General features: G+C 39.9%; 2 protein-coding genes and 1 pseudogene across 2 annotated transcripts; 2 read left to right on the top strand and 1 right to left on the bottom strand.

Annotated features, from left to right (window-relative positions):
- Positions 1-394: 394 nt before the first annotated feature.
- On the top strand, positions 395-1,015 carry LOC138023006 (uncharacterized). Its single transcript, XM_068870042.1, has one exon. The coding sequence runs from the start codon at positions 395-397 to the stop codon at positions 1,013-1,015; it is 621 nt and encodes a 206-aa protein (XP_068726143.1).
- Positions 1,016-2,183: 1,168 nt separating this feature from the next.
- On the bottom strand, positions 2,184-3,053 carry LOC138023005 (uncharacterized). The gene is made up of 2 exons (XM_068870041.1): positions 2,985-3,053; positions 2,184-2,894 (listed from the first exon to the last, which is right to left on the bottom strand). Exons 1-2 carry the CDS (start codon positions 3,051-3,053, stop codon positions 2,184-2,186), a joined length of 780 nt encoding a protein of 259 aa, XP_068726142.1.
- A 3,221-nt stretch (positions 3,054-6,274) lies between these two features.
- Positions 6,275-16,535, top strand: LOC138022826 (RNA 3'-terminal phosphate cyclase-like; annotated as a pseudogene).
- The last annotated feature ends 3,768 nt before the right edge of the window (positions 16,536-20,303 follow it).

Raw genomic sequence — 20,303 nt, 5'->3', positions numbered from 1 at the left:
CGAACAAGTTACAGTCAAACCTCTATTAAGCGGGCACCCTCTATTAAACGGACAGTTATCAAATTCCCAAAACCATTCCCCTTATTTACTGTAAATTTGACCTCTATTAAGCGGTCACCTCTATTAAGCCGACGCGGTCACCATTTAGAATTTCCAATTGGCTAATTTTATTGTATTTCACCTCTATTAAGCGGTCACGTAGTTAATTACTTAACAATTATTCGCCGAAGGGGAAGTGATTATCGATTGAATATTCACCGAGACGACAAAGTCGAGGTGAATATTCACCGATAATCACTGAGCTCTGCTAATTGCAGAAAAGCTGGGAATAAGTGGCTTTACCGCCTCAAATGGATGGCTGCAACGTTTTAAGCAGCGTTACAACCTTCAGAAAATGGCCAATGCGGGAGAGGACGGGGATGTGAGCAAGGAAACGCTGGAAAGCTGGAACGAGCGCGTAAGAGAGATCACACGAGGATGGAATCCAGAGAATGTGTGGAACATGGATGAAACCGGCAGCTTTTGGAGAGGTCTACCCGATACAAGCCTGAACGAAAAGGGACGGCGATGTAGGCGAAGAAAGCAGGCCAAACAGAGGCATACGTGGGCCTTTTTTGTTGGCTCTTCCTGTGATGCTGAAGTGTTCATCTTCGCAGAAGACAGCATAAATGTATGCTCAGGAAACATCGACAAAACCAATCCCAAGTGGAGGAATGAGATACGGGAGCAAATTATTGATGACGAGGATGTTATGTTATCTGCCCAAGCCGAAAAACAAGACAGAACAAATGAGGAAGAAGAAGAAGATGAGTTTGACCCTGAGCTCAAACACCCTGTCATAAAGACAATACAAAAGGCAGAGGAAGTGACTGAACAGCTGAAAGACTTTGCACAGTTTAACGGTCATGAAGAACTGTCGTTGGCCCTAAGCAAAGTGAGCGATTTGCTCCATCAAATCAAGTTACGCAGTCTTAAATTGCCGACAATAATAACTGATTTTTTCACATCATGTTGAATGCAAAACTTTATTAATGTGGTTTACAGCAAAGGCGATTGCCTTTCAAACAACGTTAGTACTGTATAAGCACGAACTTCCTTAAATTACTTGATGCTTTTCTAATATTTTGTGTTACTGTTGTTGTGAACCGGTACAATATACTGTATACATCTTACAGTTCCATTTTTACCATATTTTATACTACATTTTGGGAAACCTCTATTAAGCGGTCAACCTCTATGAAGCGGTCAGTTGGCTCATTCCTGAGGGTGACCGCTTGATAGAGGTTTGACTGTACTTCTTTGAAGTTATTAGTTACCAGGGCCCAACTGGCTCGACCAAAATTTTTTGCGCACGCGAAAACTCGTGGATACACTACCTGACGGAACATTTTTTGAGGTACTACACTGCAGACACTACTATGAATATTTAAACGAAAAGTTAAATAACGGGAAAAAATAAGCCTCAAATAAGATTCAAAAATCGTTTATTAGAACCACAACTCGCCGCTTTACGGCTGAATTACATGTTACAAAAACACATCATTTAAAAATACTCTAAAATACGCTAAAAATTCCTAATATAACACTATCGTGCTATTTACAGATGTTGCTTATTTGAAAAATGCATTATAAAGGAATTTTGGAACCTTTTGTTCTTAATATTAGGTAGAGAGAACATTTCCTTAGACTGTATCGGTGTCGTTGCGCGCAGGCAACGGTCTAGCCAGTTTTTGGCGGCCATTACTCTCATTAATCTGATTAAATAGAGTGATACACAAGTGTTCTCGCCTTTCAAATAAGGACATCAAATTGGCGTCTCCTAGCGCTTCTCTATACGAAAGGTCTGGATACACAATCCTTAGGGCTCGCTTTTGTATCCTTTCAATCTGATCAGACAAATCTCCCGGTAGACTAGCATGAAATTCTTGCGAGGTGTATTCTAAGACAGCGTATACACGCACAGTAAAATTGAATGAGAGATACACGGTCAATACCGGTGCGCTTAAGTTGTTTGAGCAAATAAATACGCTGAAATGCTTTCGCGGTGATATTAACCACATGATCATTCCACTTTAGATCATCTCTTAGTGTAACGCCCAGTACTTTAGTTGATTTAACAGTTTCGAAGCTGTTAGTATTGACCTCAAGTGCAGGAATGTTTACGTTGTCTTTTTTGCGAAAATCTACACGGAAACACGGAGTTCCTTGCACCTAAATGAGTTGACTTTGTTGCCGTTTGACCAGTTGAGGACGTGGTCCACTGTGGCTTGTAAGTTACTCCTACCAAACTTTGGAACAACTTCCGAGTCCGTTGTATCATCAGCAAATTTCCACATGGCCGACAGAGAGTTATCCGTAGTGGTGAGGTCATTTATCATGACCAAAAAGAGACACGGACCAATGCAGGTATCCAGTGAAATCCCGGCGGGGACTGGGGTGAACTCTGAGAAACAATCAGAGCCAAGCTTGCCACGTTGGGATCTCTCTCGTAGGAAGCCCGCAACCCTGTTGACAACGGTGGGTTTAACTCCTAGACTATAAAGTTTGGCGACCAGTAAATTATGGTCCACAAGATCAGAAGCCTTTCTATAGTCTAGGAGAGCTGCCCAGACATGGGAGCCAGTTCCATCTGTTGCTTCAGGCCAGTGCTGCAGCATAGAAATGAGTGCGAACGTGGTCCAGGAATTAGGTATAAATCCAAACTTGTTAGGATCCGTGCACTCGAGCCTCACAGGTTCGAGTTCTTTATCAATACTAAACCCCTCGGTGACTTTAAACAACGTGGAAGTTAGAGATATGGGCCTCAGATCTTTGTTGAAATCTTCGATAGAGGTGCCTTTGGGGACTGGTGGGATATTCGCTTGTTTCCAAATACGTGGCGGGGACTTAACAGACTTAAGATTCCCAAAATGACTGATTTAAAACCTCGGTAAGTGCTGGGGATAGAATATCTGAGAACTAATTTAACATCCAATTTGAAAGACCGTCGGGCCCCCAGCACTTGATGCGCTGATCTTGTTTAGCCGTGTTGCAACAGAGTCCACTGTCACCATTATAGGCTCGTTGTCTTCGCATAACACAAAGGCGTCATAGGACAAGGGAGTGTAGTCTCACATTACACTGACAAATGCCTCGTTGATACACGGTTAGTGCAGTCCGTGTAAATTCTTAAAATAGACCAAAGGTCTTTCCGTGCATTTCTGCCATTGCCGCAAAGTAGTTTAACTTCACGCCACCAATCACGTGGGCGCGTGTCCTTCAAGTCCCGCACCTTGTTTTCATAGTATATCTCTCGACACCTACACTGGAGGTAGTGCAGTACCTCAAGCTGGATTGAGTTCTTGGCATATAAACATACGCCGCCATGGTCTTGGTTTTGTCGGTCCCTTCTGTACAACTGATACTTTGACAGAATTGTCAGAAATCAAGGTCTTAAGCCAGGTTTCAGTGAAGAGAGCAAGATCTATAAAGGGACTTTAATAAATCCAGCGGCACCACTATGATTTGATAAGTGTGCTTTGTATTGACTGTAATTGCAAAACGCTTGCTTTTGATAATAGACGATTCAACCTGTTTTTTATAAGAACGTCTAATTTTGGGGCTTAGGCTGAACGTTCTTATTTTCTTGCAATTTAAACTGAACATCGTTCTTAACAATTAAAGTTGTGTGGAATGCTAAGTTCAAGTTCAAGTTCAATTTTATTATTAAACTTCTTGTTTTACTATTACAATGGTGAAGGCTACACTATCCCGCAAATAGCAAATGCTAATCTAGGCGGGTAGTGTTTTATCTGAATATGTACAAAGAAGTCTTAAATAGTAAATTGCTAAACTAATTAATTAATTGATTAAAAGCCAAAAATAAATAAAATAAATAACCAAAACCAAAAGATGAATTAATTTATATGGACAATTTAAGAGAATAACGGAAAATAAGTCTCAACATACTCAGTTACTGTTATGATGACCAAGTTTATAAATCAGGCTTTAAAAATTTAGAATATTTCTACTCAACTAGAAGAGGTAATTTTTGTATAAGGGTATTAAGATCTACATAAGAATGCTCATCCTCTAAAAACTGCAGAAATATTTGTTTCAGAATTTTTGTAAAGGAAAATCTCCTCTTTTTTCGTAAGTATTGACGAATTTTATTCCCTATTTTACATCCAATCCGCGAGAAGGATAGACTCTGTTGGCGTATAAACCTTGAAAATTTCTCATAAGAATTGCCCTCTTCCGCTAATCGAGTGTTATAGCCGTATAGAATCAATCAGTAAAATGCTCTATCAAGTTTGTAGGTGTAGTTTCGCAATGCCGGGATATCATGCATTATAGCTGATATACTGGTAGCTTTGTAATAGAGCGGGTCCACAGAAGAATGTTAGCACGCATGAATAAAGGTATAGCATGCTATCTTTTTACTTGCAAAGTAAATTAAACGCAGGGCTCGCTTCTAGAGGATAAAAATTTTGTTAAGATTAGCCTTCGAGGTCTGGCTCCAGGCCAGTAGTCCGTAAGGAATGTATGGGTGTATTACAGAGCGATAAATACTTAAAAGAATAGAAGTTGGTACAAAGTTTCTGAGTCGTGGAATAATGCCGATAGTTTTACTTATTATGAGCGCAATGTAGTCTACCTGAAATGTCCAGGTAACATCATTGTCAATCATTACACCAAGATACTTGACAAATGACTTATACGTTCAAGTTGCTTCCTCATTTTGTTCTCATTGTCAAATACTTTAAGAGGAATATCGATTTTAGTCTTTCGCTGAGAGTTAATTTGCTTCATTTGCTAACATTGTCCAGTTCTTTGTTTACGATACTTCTGAATGTTTTCAATTTTTTTTGTTTGGATATCATTGATATACAATAGGAATAGTAATTGCCCTAGAATCGAGCCTTGGGGTACGCTGCAGACTACCTTTTCTTTTTTTGAAATCTTTCCACCTGCCTGTGTTGTCTGACATCGTCCGGAAAGATTCGAACGAAACCGGTTATTGATAATGCCTTGTATCCCATAATGGTTTATGAAGCAATTTTTCATGGTCAACATTATCGAAAACCTTTTTTAAGTCAATGAATATACTGCATGAAAAAGTTTTCGCGACCATGTTTGTTTGTATTTTGTAACAATATCTAAAAGTGCATGTTTAGTAGAGTAACTTTTGCGAAATCCATATTGCGATGAGCATAATATATCACGCTTCGTAACAAACGCTTTCACTCTATTTAACAATTATTCCATGAGCGCGCGTTGGATATGAGATGATACGTGTAGATAGTCAACGAGGCATGTAGTGCCGAGTTGGCTATAATCATCTCATATCCAACAAGCGCGAGTGGAATAATTGTTTAAATTAAATTATTAAAGACGCTCCCAAAATATAGAAAACTAGACTACAATAAAAATAAAAAGGCCCAAAAGAATAAGCATATGCTTGCCGTGTTTGTAGATCATTGTATAATGGCTCATAACCCATGGTGGCTTAGCCAATCAAAACTCTCGAATTGCATTATCCAATGTTCCTGCAGTTTTTAATAATATACATAATTTTATTCGAGAGTAGTGAAATTGGCCTATAGTTTCCGCGTGCAAGTTCGTCACCGCTTTTATAAATAGGAATTATCTTAGCGTGCTTCGCGTGCTTCAGTTTGCTGGGAAACAAGCCGGTTTCAATCGATAAATTCATGTTTTTTTGCTAGCGGATTGGATATAACCTTACAGGCCGCGGCATTTAAGGATACGTACCGGAAATGAATATAGCCCGATATTTTGAAGCTCTTTACCTCTAGCATATAGTCTCTCCAATGTTGGAGGGACTATGCAATGCCTCCAGCAACAAGAAAAATCGCTAGTCATTCGCTTCTTTTCAACCTCGTCCCTAGGGCGCTTTTCCCTGGCTTCGGGTGGGACGTCCCATCCAAAGCCAGGGAAAAGCGCCCTGGGGACCAGGTTGGCTTCTTTTAGAAAACATTACAACCTTCGTCGCGGCTACCACTTTTTGGCGGGAATGAGCTGGGAGCCATCTGGCGGGAAAATCCCTCGCAGATCGTCAAAAGATTTAGCAACGAAACAAAGAAGTAATTTCGGTCATTAATTTAAGCGTTAAATGAAGTATCAAGTAAATTGAACTTATAAAAACCTGCTAAAATGGTAGTAGGTGGTCATATCACCGCTAAAAAAGACTGCATTTTTGTTCAAAACTAAGCTGTCCGAGCAGTGGACTCGGTACCAATAATGTTGACAGCTATTTAGGTGTATTTTCCCAAAATGGTGGAACCTTTACTGGTTTGCTGAACATGTGATTCCCTTTGAATGCTTGTGCCGTCTTTTAGGCGGCAGTCGTTAAGTTTAACTCCTCAACGTTTGTAATTATTCGCTATTTTAATGGTGTGTTACTGTAAGATTGAATCGTCGTTATTCAACCAAATTAAGGATGATTATTTTCAACAAAATTAAGATAGTGGCCTGTACCCGTTTCATGGAAACTTGTTTTCATCCATGCAACGCCATTTTTTCGAGATCGGTTCACGGTCGAATTGTTTCTAAAAGAGGGTCTTTGTATGATGTTTTGGATATTCCGTATTCTGCCACACAAGCTGAAATAAAAGCTGCTTATTATGAATTGTCGCTGAAGTATCATCCAGACGTAAATAAGACTCAAGAAGCTGAAAAGGTGTTTAAAGGTTTGTTCGTTAAATTACCATTTTTTTTACAGTGGTGAGGGGGGACAGCTATTCTTAGAGTTATTTTCATGTAGTTATGTCGTACTCAAGATTTTGGCAATAAAGAGCAACTTAATGCTGGCTGACTCTAACCAGTGCTGGGTATCCCCTGTAAGGAGCCTCTTTGTGTAAATATTTTGACATGGGTAGAAAGGAGACCTGCTCTTGCTCCCGACATTCTTCAAGATGCTGTCTGTGTATTAAAATTCAAGCTTCGTAGACTCATCTGCAAATTGATGCTGGAGAGATCACACAGGACAGTATATTTATTTTTATGCAAGAGATGGTTACTTTAGCTGAGAATCTATATGCTAAAGCTTTTTAGTTACTTGGCAGTGTGAACAGAAAACTTTAGTAGCCCGGGAAAAGTCTCCTAAAAATATTAATGTCTTCCTAAGTTGATGATAATGATTAATATTGATGGAAGTGATCTCCTTTTTGCTTCTTTTAAAATATGGCATTTTGTTTACCCTAGAACTGACAGAAGCTTACAGCGTGTTAGGTGACTTGAATTCAAGGAGAGATTATGACAAAGAAATTGGTGCTTACTTCACTTTGAGGAGCACAAAAAGAAAGAAACGAGTGAAAAAGTGTTGAGACTTACAGATGAAATGCTGGAGATTGACATGTCAGGGATTCAAGAGGTGATAAACATGTTCAATTACCAGCACATTTCGAGTTATACTAATGTGCGAGCCAGCGAGCCATGCGAGTCACAATGCGAGCCATGCGAGTCATGCGAGCCAGGGTGCGAGTCATGCGAGCCAGGGTGCGAGCCATGCGAGCCATGGTGCGAGCTATGCGAGCCAGGGTGTGAGCCATGCGAGCCAGGGTGCGAGCCATGCCATGAAAAATGAATGCGAGTCACGTATTTTCACGAGCCCGTGGGGTAAGTCCAAAAATACAAACAAGTAAAAATATAAAGCGATACTACACACCAAAACATCTAACAAGAGATTTAAATAAACGTATCGATGAAAGAGGGAGAGCGTGACAGCTTTGCGCGCGCTGCGACCTTTACGGCCAACAGGTTTTCTGCTGTACAAATAGCTGTACAATGTCGCTGAATATGATTATTTGGACGGTATTCGCTGCAGTTCCATTATTTGATTGTTTTTCACGTTAAAACGGTGACTCGCATGGCTCGCGCCCTGGCTCGCAAGGCTCGCACCCTGGCTCGCATGACTCGCATGGCTCGCATTGTGACTCGCTGGCTCGCACATTAGGCCGACCCGCACATTTCATGCAGTAAGCTGATGACTTGCAGGGGAAATCTGAAAGTACAATGTGATGTAATCATCTTATATCAATTTGGCTTTACAGAGTGGAGTATTCCTGAGTACCATTGCAACTCTTAGCACAGTGTTGAGCACCCCAGTAAGACTGATGAATGTGTCCATCTCTAATGGCGGTATCCAATCACACGACATGAGAGTGCTACAGCTGTTGCGTAAAATCTGCAATGGAACCCTGGCTGCAAATGTGGGGCTGTCTGCAGTTACATATATCCCTGGAGAACCACTTGGTGGGAATTTCTCTGCAGAAACTGGAAGACTAGGGTATGTTGCAAAGTGCACAATGGAGTTATCTAAACAATAATATATTAAGGATCAGGTTTGGTTAGGAACAAACATCAAAGAAAGATGAAAATCGAATTTTATTTTAGACATACATACAACTGTATGTAGATGTTGGGGCTTACTTTGCTCTTCCTGGTTGATTTTTTTTCCTTCAAATCATCATCTATTATTTTGATAACTGGTTTGTTTTTTATCCATATCAGTTGTTTGACGTACATGTTAATACACTTGTACATCTTACTAACATTAGTTCGAGGGTCCAATACTGTAAGGTATGGGCTGTGTTTATTTTTTTTTAGTTCAGTTTATACACTTGGGCCATGAACTGAACTGAAAAACAAGGAGCCACAACTTACAACAGCGAGTGAGCCAATTATATGGAAGAATATGGTTCATCAAATTGGTCAGTCGGGATATACATGTAGTTGAACTAAATCACTTTAAACTTGCTTATTTTGTCATGGAAATGTTTCAATTTAATATTACATGTATTCATGGATTCTCATGGATAATTTTGTTTGTTTTCCTGTTCAGCCAGTTGAGCCTTTTAGTGGCTGCAGTTCTGCCTTGTTTGCCTTTTGCCCCTATTCCTGAACATACACATTGCAACAGAATCTTCTTAAAGGGCATGACACACCATTACAAGGAAATGCACTCGGATTACATCCAGACTGTAAGTTCACATAAACAACCGCTCTGTCTTTCATTACCACAGGAGTGCACTGTAAAATTAATTTCAAACTTCTTGTAATAACTTACAACAAACTTTCTTCTGGAACGCTAAGAATATTGGGGTTACTTACTGTACATGTAACAGTAACTACCTACAGCAAAGAAATTATTGCAAATCAAATTATTGATCTTGGAAAAAGGTGAATTATATTAAAAGTAAAATTTGGAGAAGAGAAGAACATCATGGAGCACATTTTGCAGATAAACAAAACAACTCAAGGAACACACTCTACATAAAATTAATGCCAAGCACAAGAATTAAACCTGGACGAAATCGGTGAAAGTTGAATGCCTGCACCACTGAAACAACTGAGTTATGTGTATTCATGACTGTAACACTGAATTCTGTCTTTTAGCTTTTCATTAATAGTTTACGATACAAAATCGTTAGGTAATCCAGCCATTCATACAGAAATTTGGATTTGAATTCCATTATGACATCCGTAAAAGGTATTTACACTTTTATGTTGAATGTCTTAATGAATTATTAATGAATAAATTGAAATAAATTTGCCACTTAAAGGGATCTATTCATCTTGTTTCTTATTGTTTTTTTTTTCCCACGGGAGTTGTTATCCTTTTCGGGAAGGCAAAGTCTGTATTGAAAGTCTCCCCGTTTACAATCTGTCTCCTATTAATTTGACAGAGAGTGGAACTGTGATAAAAGTGACAGGGTGGGCTTTTTGTTGGTGGAGATAAACCAATAAGGGTGAGTTTGTTGATGCATACATTTCAAGGATTCTATGTCAATAGGCTACTAATCCTGAAGCACCATTGACAAACAAGTTATCATTCAAAACCGTCCATTTATTCAGTCAAATAGTGATCATCCCTCACAGTTATATTGAGAATATCTAGGGGATTCCTTAACCCTTCAATTCCGATAGTGAGACTAATATAGATTTTACTCTGTCTAACGCCAGGTGATTTAATTCGACCACGGGGGCCTCTTCAGGGATGAATGGGTTAACAACATCCAAGTCCACTCAAAAACTATGTCCACTTCAACCCTTTCCCTCCTGAGAGTGATCTGATTCCTAATTTCCTTTTTGAAGAGCGCAACAAAATGTTACGTCAAGCTACCTTACTGTAGCAGAAAAGAAAAACTTTGTAAAACTTTCATTTCCAATTGAACAAATTCCCAGGCTTCAATTACGTTTTCATTGTCCTTTGACAAACTAAACAGATCAAATTAGCCTTTTCAATCTCAAAGACGAAAACATTCATCAATCACGTGTGGTCTACAAAGGAGACTGTTCTTGGGGTGACAGTTACATTGGTGAGACCATGAGAAATGTACAGGTGTGAATTGAAGAACATTCCAACGTATGTATTGACTCTGAACCTGCCCATCACCTACGTAAAAATCCTTCGCATTCCTTTACCTGGCATGTACTCTGCACAGCGCAATCTTTTCACAAGCATAGAATCTTTGAAGGCCTAATGATCGAACAATGGAAACCTACTTTTAACAGCCAAATTCATTGATACGTGGCGAAACTTGATACATGTGCATGTGACTGTGTACAATTATTGGACGGTCAAATTACCTTGAAGATGGCTTAAAAAACATTCGGTTTCTTACTTTTAAAAATCTTTTGGCTTGTAATTATGAGTCATTTTAAACTTTTGTCTACTTTCCTTCCTGGTTGTCTTTTTCCCTAAACCCAAAGTACCAAGTAAGAAAAAATCTGTTGCTACTACAGTGTTCCGCTCAAATCAGCCAACTTCCATTTGAAATTGTATTATCAAGCCCCTGTGAATAAAAATTTTAGCCCCCCCATGTCAGATGTATTAAACGTCCGGGAATTCAACTGCCAGTTAGACAAGTCCTATGAGCCAGAATTCAGAGAGGAATTGAACCCCAAATATGAATATTTGTGCCACTAACTATCACTCAAAAGAATGTCCTGCCACCCACTGGAATTGCCTAATTATCATGTGATCTTGATAGCTGGTGTTGAGTTGAGAAGTTTCTCTTTAGGTTGCTCAAGTCATGTCCAAGGAAGTGCATCGCTTGCTAAAGATCAAGCTACCAGACATCTCAGTCAACATTTCTAGTCGCCGAGATAGAAACAGTCGATGTGAAGGAATTGGCCAAGGAGTAATGTGAGTGACTTAAAAATGGTTTACCTTGTTTTATTTACATTCAGCTGTATTATGTGGTGTAAATCCCTACAAAATTAAGGACAACATCATGAATTTTGTCTCAATTAGGTTACTTGCTGAAATGTCATCCGGGCTTGTATTGTCAGGCACCGCTTTATGGAAAAAAGGTATACGAGAAAGCCTTTTGTTTCCTACAGATTTACTTGAGATACGATGTAAGCTTTGATAGTTAATTGCAAGAGACAAGTGAGTGTTAAATATTGTTTAAATTGTTTAATCTAAGTTCATTCTGCTGAAAACCCATGTAATCTGTGATAATGTCAGGACCTCATGATGCAATGTAATGTTAAGATGACAATCATGAAAACTGTTCTTTTTGCTTACATTTTATACAATAGAAAGAACAATGTGAAATATACATGTATCCTGGATAGATATGTTATCACATGATTATTTAAACATTCATTAGAGTGACTGGTCAGCGACTGCCTCATGGAGTTAAATTGTTTAATCTAAGTTCATTTTGTTGAAAACCCATAATCTGTGATAATGTCATGACCTCATGATTATGTAATGTTAAGATGACAATCATGAAAACTCTTCTTTTTGCTTACATTTTATGCAATGGAAAGAACTATGTGAAATATAGCCTGCGTAGATATGTCATCAAAGGATTATTTAAACACGCATGCGAGGGAGTGGCTCGAAAGTGGCAAAGCCGCGAGTGACAAGCTACTCCTCATGCCAGTTGCAGCCCACTCATGGCCAAGCCATCGTACTGATTAGTGTTTGAATAATCCTATGATAAAATATCCCACCAGCTATGCAGGCTATGTCAAGTAACAACAAAATTGCCATTGTCTTTGGTGATACTTAGGAATGACCCCTGAACAAGTGGTTGATGAAGCTGTAAGAATCCTCCTGTTCAATATAAGGAGTGGAACATGTGTGGACAACATGTTACAGGATCAGGTCAGTCTAGATCAAACATTTCAATTTGAGTTTCTCCAAATTGATTTTATCAAATGAAGCTATGATCCTCGCAGTTATGAACGCAATTTTCGCAATTGCGTAAAGAAGCCTGAAAAATTCAGGACTTCAACGGGGTTTGAACCCGTGAACTCGCGATACCGGTGCGACGCTCTAACCAACTGAGCTATGAAGCCACTGACGTTGGGAGCTGGTCATTTGTGGGTTCCAGTGTTCCCGTGAGGAATAAATCAGCGATTAAATGATATATGAAATGGATCATATAAGAACTGCGGATATGAAATCAAATGAAGCTATGATCCTCGCAGTTATGAACGCAATTTTCGCAATTGCGTAAAGAAGCCTGAAAAATTCAGGACTTCAACGGGGTTTGAACCCGTGACCTCGCGATACCGGTGCGACGCTCTAACCGACTGAGCTATGTTCAAAGCCACTGACGTTGGGAGCTGGTCATTTGAACGATGAAATGATGTATGAAATGGATCATATATGAACTGCGGATATGAAATGAAATGAAGCTATGATCCTCGCAGTTATGAACGCAATTTTCGCAAGTGCGTAAAGAAGCCTGAAAAATTCAGGACTTCAACGGGGTTTGAACCCGTGACCTCGCAATACCCATTTGGTTTGAGCGTCGCACCGGTATCGCGAGGTCACGGGTTCAAACCCCGTTGAAGTCCTGAATTTTTCAGGCTTCTTTACGCAATTGCGAAAATTGCGTTCATAACTGCGAGGATCATAGCTTCATTTGACTTCATATCCGCAGTTCATATATGATCCATTTCATATATCATTTCATCGTCAAATTGATTTTAATTTTTGGTCTCTGCAATAATTATTAGCATCTAGCACTTGAGAAGACTAGATAAACTACAGATATAAAAGTGAAGCGGAGCTCCCGTGTTATTTATTCTTACAATAAGTTAACATGGCTTGAGCCTGGGATCCAATCGAAACCCAGTACCTGGTCAGCGGTCAACTTAAGTCCGCGATATGGTCTTGTGATACTGGTCAGCGGGTAGCTTGTTTTGACTGGTGTCAATTAACATAACATGGATGTCAAAATGACCAATATCAAAGATGTTCCCGCCCAAAACGTGGGTTGCGCCAGAATTTCACATTGGTACACCTGGAAGGGTTGGGGAAGGCGATTGGGGGGGGGGGGGGGGGGCGTACGGTGACCAAAACCAGAATTTCTCGCACGGATGGCTTACCATATTTTCTTACTAATGGTGCTATGAAGAGGGCAATCTTATTTAGTAACTCTGTTGTTTGTGAATATTGCTGTTATCCTCAGGCCATTCTGTTTATGTCACTGGCAAGTGGAAAGTCATCTCTTAGAGTCTCGCCACTCAACAAACGATCAAGGACTGTTATCGAAGCAATTGAAACCTTTACAGAGGTATCACCTTACGTGTTTATATTCATTTGTTCGCCGAGTATTTTCAGTCCCTTGAAAGTTACGTATGAGTAATACTGATATACCGTGCTTTAGGGAGTGAAGGACTGATTTTACACCTTTTGTTTTGAATGCCTTTTGTTACAGAAAGGAAAGTAATAAACATTTATCACCAAAGACTGCAATGCCGTGTAACGATCTATGCATATAAACAGTGATAAGCATCAAGACACCACTGTACGGACAGATCCGATCTGTCAAACAACGTTCACGAAGGCATTCTCTTCAAAATGGAACTACGGTCGGTCAAACCTAGCATGATCAGCGCTCAAACTAGATAGCAGACGCAAACAGCTGTTTCGGGCTTGTTAGCCCTCGTAGGTGCGCCGTAGCTAAAACACAATGATCCTCAGTTACACTTCACTTTAATATCTCATATGCGTCAGTAGTCATTCTAGAAAGAGCTATACGATCGGGTTTGCGCAAAGGCCACGTCACAAACAATTGCGACAAATGGCCAACAAGCCCGAAACAGCTGTCAGCGTCTGCTTTCTAGTTTGAGTGCTTGTCATGCTAGGTTTGGCTGAGTGGAAAACAATTGTGGCTTAATTTAAACGATTGTTTACCTTCAAGTAAAACCGGTTTAGAGGCTTGATCTTGGTGATTTGATGGCATTCTCGAACGCTGTGCCCATTTTAAACGTTCTCCTTTCGAAGCATTTCAAATTTCCCGGTCACCACCATTTTTCATCCTCGCAAAGTTTACTGGGAGATTATGACGTCAAATCGTTGTTGGCTAGGCAACACTCAACGGGGAGCGCCCATTGGAGAGAACGTGCTGAACAGTGATAAGACGTTTGTCACTCACTGTAAATGCCTAACCAGGAAGCGTTGCAACGATACTTTGAAGAAAGGTCAAGACCCTAGGGTGCTCCAGAATCCCCCCTCTAGAGCAAAAAATCTGTTAGCCACAAGTTGACTACTCCCCCCCCCCCCTGCCTTCCCTCAGAGATAAAAAGCGCCGGCTTTTCTTACAACTGCCCCTATCTGGACCATAGGTTCACCCAGATGATCTCGCTTCATTACGATACGATTTGGTTGTCACTATTGTTAGCTTCAATCCGTGTTTTTTGCAGGTGAGATTTAATATCTCGGAAAGTGGCAGAACGAATGATGAAAAGGCGGGAAGGAGTGTATTGATTGAATGCGACGGCCAAGGGTGTGTTAACAAAGACTTTCTTCCTCCTATTGACAATCCGGACAGCGTAGAATGCACAGTATAAGAAAGAAAAAGACTGCAAATGCAAAGCCTTGCTCCATCATGACGAGCAAAGTACTTCAAGGCACATGGCTTTAATTTCGCATCGCATGGAGTGCATGGTCGGTCGCCATAGAACTGTGCGCATTGTCAGCGCTCGTGAAAACAGAGCTTAGTCGGAAATTAAGTGCATTTTCCGCCTGCCGAATTGAGGATTGTGGGTACAAACCAAGCCACATTAAAGTTCGATGTCAGATTGAGTGTGAAATTTTGAAGCCTGTGAGACCTTCTCAATATAGCAATATGGAGTAACAATTCAAGTGTACACGACAGCGTCAAGGAACCAAACTAGAAGATCTAAAATGCAACCAGCTAGTATACAAAGGACGACGCTCCACTGACAACCATTCACGTTAATTGGCTTGTCATTTGAAAGCAGAGAACCTACAGTCAGAACCGCTGCTCCCGCCTCTGCACGCACATCAGTGCGTACTTTTTCTCATTTCGTGGCAGGTCTGCTTGGATATTTTCCAATGTTTATTGAATGAATGTGAGATGTAGTACCGTAATTAATAATTCTGCATTTTATCACGGAATAGTCATTTTATTATTTCGATACCGAATACCGACCAGGGGTAATATTTGAGATGTGGTGGGATTTAGAGGGGGCCACTAACGCATAAGTAGCATTTATCAAACTTAGTGTGTTCAAATCACAGACGGAAGCTTTCTACTGGCCTGATATGATGACTGGTTTTTAAACCAGAAAGCCGGGAAGTTCCATCATCATCATCATCATCATCATCATTGTGTACGGCAGTGTGAGGGTCCAATTTAGTAGATTTGACTAGACTCTTTCTCAAGCACATAATGTTTCTAAATGCTTGAAAGTGGACTCACCCACCCCAACCAATCAACGATCTCCATTTTCTTCTCTTTCCGGATATTTTCGCTTGATGCTATCACGGCGATAAAACTTGGGAGAGCAATGCTGGCATTGGTGGCCCTTCTCTTAGGAGTGTTTCTTCATGTGTGTTTTCATTCAAAAATCTTTGTAAGTCAAGGATTCACTGCAGTGTTCGCAACGCAAAAAAGACTCTTACCATGATCGCGTTCGTATGTCGTGTCAAGCCCTTCTGGGTGAACTGTTTCTCACAAGTTTGACAGCAATATATATGGGGCAATACCACGTGCTTGCAATATGACGTTTAATTATAACAACACCATCTACTGAAAGAAATGCATTTCACTTTTGGCTTTCGAACAGCATCTACCGACCGCCTGCGAGCAGGCTATTTGTTCACCGTCTTTAAACGTATGTGTTGAAAGGTACTGTGGTTTGATTCTTGATTGGTTGAAAGTGTTCACATGGCCTTTTGTGCTGACACGGCGGTAGTACACAATCTCGATCCAGGACTAAATAAAATTAGACGGTCACGTTTGGATTATGTCAAAACCTTGTACTTACCTAAAAACCAATCGTTGTGTTCTCCTGATGGCAAATCCATGCATGTTGCCCCTTTTATTCGTGTAGTCACAGCGATGGTATCAAATCACGACTTACGGTCCAGCAGGACTCTTCGTATGTACGACTATTCTGTCATCATATAGAGATGCTTACTTTTTAAAGAGAATTTGAGTGAACTCCAGCTTTGCCTGGGAAACTGATTCTTGGGTTTCAGAAACACTAAAGACAACGGTTCTAAGTTTTCTATTTTTAAAACTTCTTGTGGGGGGGGGGGGGGGCTGCCCCCCAGACCCCCAGACCCCCAGACCCCCACACTCCCGCTTCCCCCGCTAGGTAGCTCGCGCCTTGCGGCGCCAATAGTGTCACGTCCGGTGCTTTCAGAAATATCTCCGCTACTTTACAAAACTGTCGAAAACCCTGTGATAGATATTGTTTGTAAGCCCGATTTCGAAAGAAGCTGTTAACTTGAGGTTAAGTGACAGAGGTGATAAACACAGAAGAGATGGCAGCAGTAGAAATGGACGCTATTCGCTTATTGGTAAGTTTGCATACCTCAAATCTTAACAATGCTCATTATATATAGTTTTCCCGGTATAGTTTGATCATGTAATACGTTGAATCAGACCCATAGTTTTGCATGGGAAACGAGTGTGCAAATGTTATTAAAATCTTGATATAAAAGATGCACTTGAGGAAATTTCCTTACTATAAAATTTTAATGAAATTGTGAGAACTTTCAAAATTGATTTTACGAAATATCTTTGAAATCCAAGTTTTCTCAAATCACAGGATAAAAATATGTTGCTCTGTTTGTTCGAAAAAGTCCTGTTAGTTTTGAAAGTAACAAACAAATTGACTTTTAAAACTGAAAGTCAGTGTTTCAGTTTAGCAAAACCCTTTCCGTTTATTAATTATTTATAAGTTTTTAATGACTTTGTAAGGAAAAAAAGATTTTATTAATTTCAGTTCCTTTAAGCTGTTAAGTGTTAACCTTTGTAATAATCGCTTGAAAAGTACAAATTGCTTCATCAATCGTTGACCAGAAGAAGATTCTGGTAGAAATATATTTGGAGTAAAGTTTGAATGCGTCAAACCCAATATCAGTTGCTTTTCGAAGATTAGAACTGCGCAAAGAACAGCTTAAAATCTGTCTTTTTTGAAAACTCACTGTGTCTTTTTATTTTGTCGTTATACGTTTTTTAAAAACGAACTGGAATAAACAAAGTCACCATAAGAAAATATGACACTGCCCTAGCCATAGAGGAAGATAGCTAGTTTAATACAATTTTTTTAGCGATTAATAATTGATTTGGATAAAATAAAGTTTCAAATAAACGTTACAAAAATCTGTTAAAAAGGATTAAAGATTAAATTTAACTCATCATGGAGTATTTTTCCTTGCTGGTTAAATGGATTGGAAACTGAAGGATGCCTACTTTTTGCCAATATTTTGGACCACTCACGAATTCAAATAAGAAACTTTCCATACGACTGTGAATATGCAACTTGTTTCAGCCTGTTCTCAAAGCGATTTTTTTAAATTATTCCTTTCACACCAAAGAGTACTGAATATATATTTTTTCTCTTTTCAAGATCAGTATACTTTATAAACCAGACAGTGATGAGGGTTAAAGAAATTTATCACTTAGGGGTTTTTATTTAAATGCATCACCAAATTCCGATAACTAGCAATAAGAGGAATTTATAGCATTCAGTAAGGAGAATTAACATTTAGGTCTTGGGAAAGGGTTAGAGAGAGAGAAGTAAATTTAAACCAAGCATGTCGCACGCGATCTCCCTTTGAAGCAGACGTTGACGCGAATCGGATATGAAATTTTTCACTGCGGCACACGGGATAAGATATTCTAGTCTTGTATCAGTTAGAAGTCTCGTTGGACTTTGAGTTGATGTAGTTCTTCTTTTCTTCAAAACTTTCAGGGGTTCCTGACTATTCTTTCAAAGTTCCTGCAAGGCGGTGACTCATTCTACAATGCACCTCACATTCCAAAAGGTTAATACGTTCTGCTCTTGATTCTGTATTCAACAGGCAAAAATCATGTAATTCATCCTTTAGCGAAAGCCTAGGGGGATAAAGGGCCAGAAAACGAATGCCCCATATAGGCCCTTTCCCCGTTGTAATCCATCTGAAGTCATTTTTATAAGATACCAATTTTCCCCGCGTGTAATTTTATCTCGCACGTTGCGTGGAAGTTTCGTGGAGGAGAGCCGCGGCGCGGGAGTTGCAAACGAATTTGCCACATCCTGCGCCATTTGTTTGATGGTAAATCGCGAACTACGCGAAACGTTGCGAGAGATCAGTACGCAGCTATTACAACGGCTCTCGGGATTGGTTCAGAAAACAATGGACACAAAGAACGATACAAAAGAAACAATGGACCCTAACTCTAAAAACAATAGAGCTGTGTCCTAAAGGGATCCAATGAAACTAGTTCCACTTCATTAACGTGGTTTGACAAATAACATCCTTTATTGGCATGCTAGTACCTGTGGAAAGTGACAGACCAAAAATAAAAAAAAATTCCCCTTTAAATTCTAAATTTAAACGTTGTTGCTTTCTCCAAGTCTGTTCGACATTTTGTTTTGTTTCGCTTTCGTAACTTTCCTGTGAATCAATTTAATTTCGAGTTTCTGTACTCGATTTCAATTTTCTGCACTGTTTGCAATTAATTGTCGTATTCTAAACCAATGAGTATGCTGAGTATACTGAGAATTTGGCATAACTTTAGTCGAGAGAATTATTTGTCGAATCACTCTTGAGATTATTGTCAACGCTACTGGAGAAAGGTTCATGATATGAGCATCGCACTAATGACGACTTAAAAAACTTGGTTTGAGAAAACTGTGACATGTTCATTTTGTACATCAAGAGATTGCTTCATACACATCCTTCCGAGACATAAAAATGAAAATGACCACGCTATTGTGAACCACCTTGGTTCAATCAGAAGGGCTGGTATAGCTTAGTTTCTGAAGATGTTATTATTTTTTTATATTTAATAGGCCATTTCCGAGTTCTCGTCTGCCTCCTCTTCAAAGCGAGTCTAAGTGCGAAGTTTTTGTGATGGTAATTAGTTCTACTTTACATATGAAAGCAAGCTAATTATCATAAGAAAAACTTCGCACTTAGACTCGCTTTGAAGAGGAGGCAGACATGAACTCGAAAATGGCCTATTAAAACAGTGAGATAATATATCACAAAAAGATGATTTTAACGCATTTATGGCTGCAACGATTACAAGAAATTCGGATCCAAATCCCTTGCGAGTTGCTCGGAGTTGAATAGGCTTGATCAACTTCGTTCCCAGGGCTTTTCATCGCCGAGGACCAGTCCTCAGCGGTGAAAAGCCCTGCGAACGAGGTTGAGGTCGGTTTTTTTTTTAAGGAGACTGGTAACCTACCCGGAGAAAAAACCTTCTGCAACAGCGTAAAAAACGTAAATATTCACTCGACATTCGGGTGTCGTTTCGATTGGAATCTGGTAGCAGCAATTTAGGACCTTTAAATCTGGGGACAAGGACGACTACGAGTACGCGTTTTCCGTACTGAGCATGCGCATGATAAGGTTTGAAGGCCGACATTTTTCGAAGTGCGCGTGCTCAGAACGGAAAATTCGTACTCTTATTTAAGTACTCTTAGTCGTCCTCGTCCTCCGATCTAAAGATCCCTATTGTTTTCACCACTGCGGTGTACCTTGCTCCTACAAACCCCTCCCTCCCCCTCCCCCCCTCCGTCCCCCTTACTGGTCTTGCAGACAAGCACTGATCGTAATATATCTTTTCATGCAGAATGTTTGGAAGGATGGAGTCAGTATGGCGACCACTGTTATAAAGTATCTCATACTTTATTCAATTGGAGCAAAGCAAGAGACGATTGCCTAGAATCAAGGGCTGATCTAGCCTCAATATCCTCCGCTGATGAAAATAATTTCATTAAGGGTTTGACAGCCACAGTTCAAATTTGGATTGGACTTAACAGCAGGGACAGTGGTCTTGATTTTAAATGGAGTGATGGAGCCTCAT

Source organism: Montipora capricornis, chromosome 11, assembly GCF_036669925.1.
Source record: "Montipora capricornis isolate CH-2021 chromosome 11, ASM3666992v2, whole genome shotgun sequence".
NCBI lineage: Eukaryota > Metazoa > Cnidaria > Anthozoa > Scleractinia > Acroporidae > Montipora > Montipora capricornis.
The sequence above is the reverse complement of the archived record's forward strand: the minus strand, read 5'-3'. Positions and strand labels throughout refer to the sequence as shown.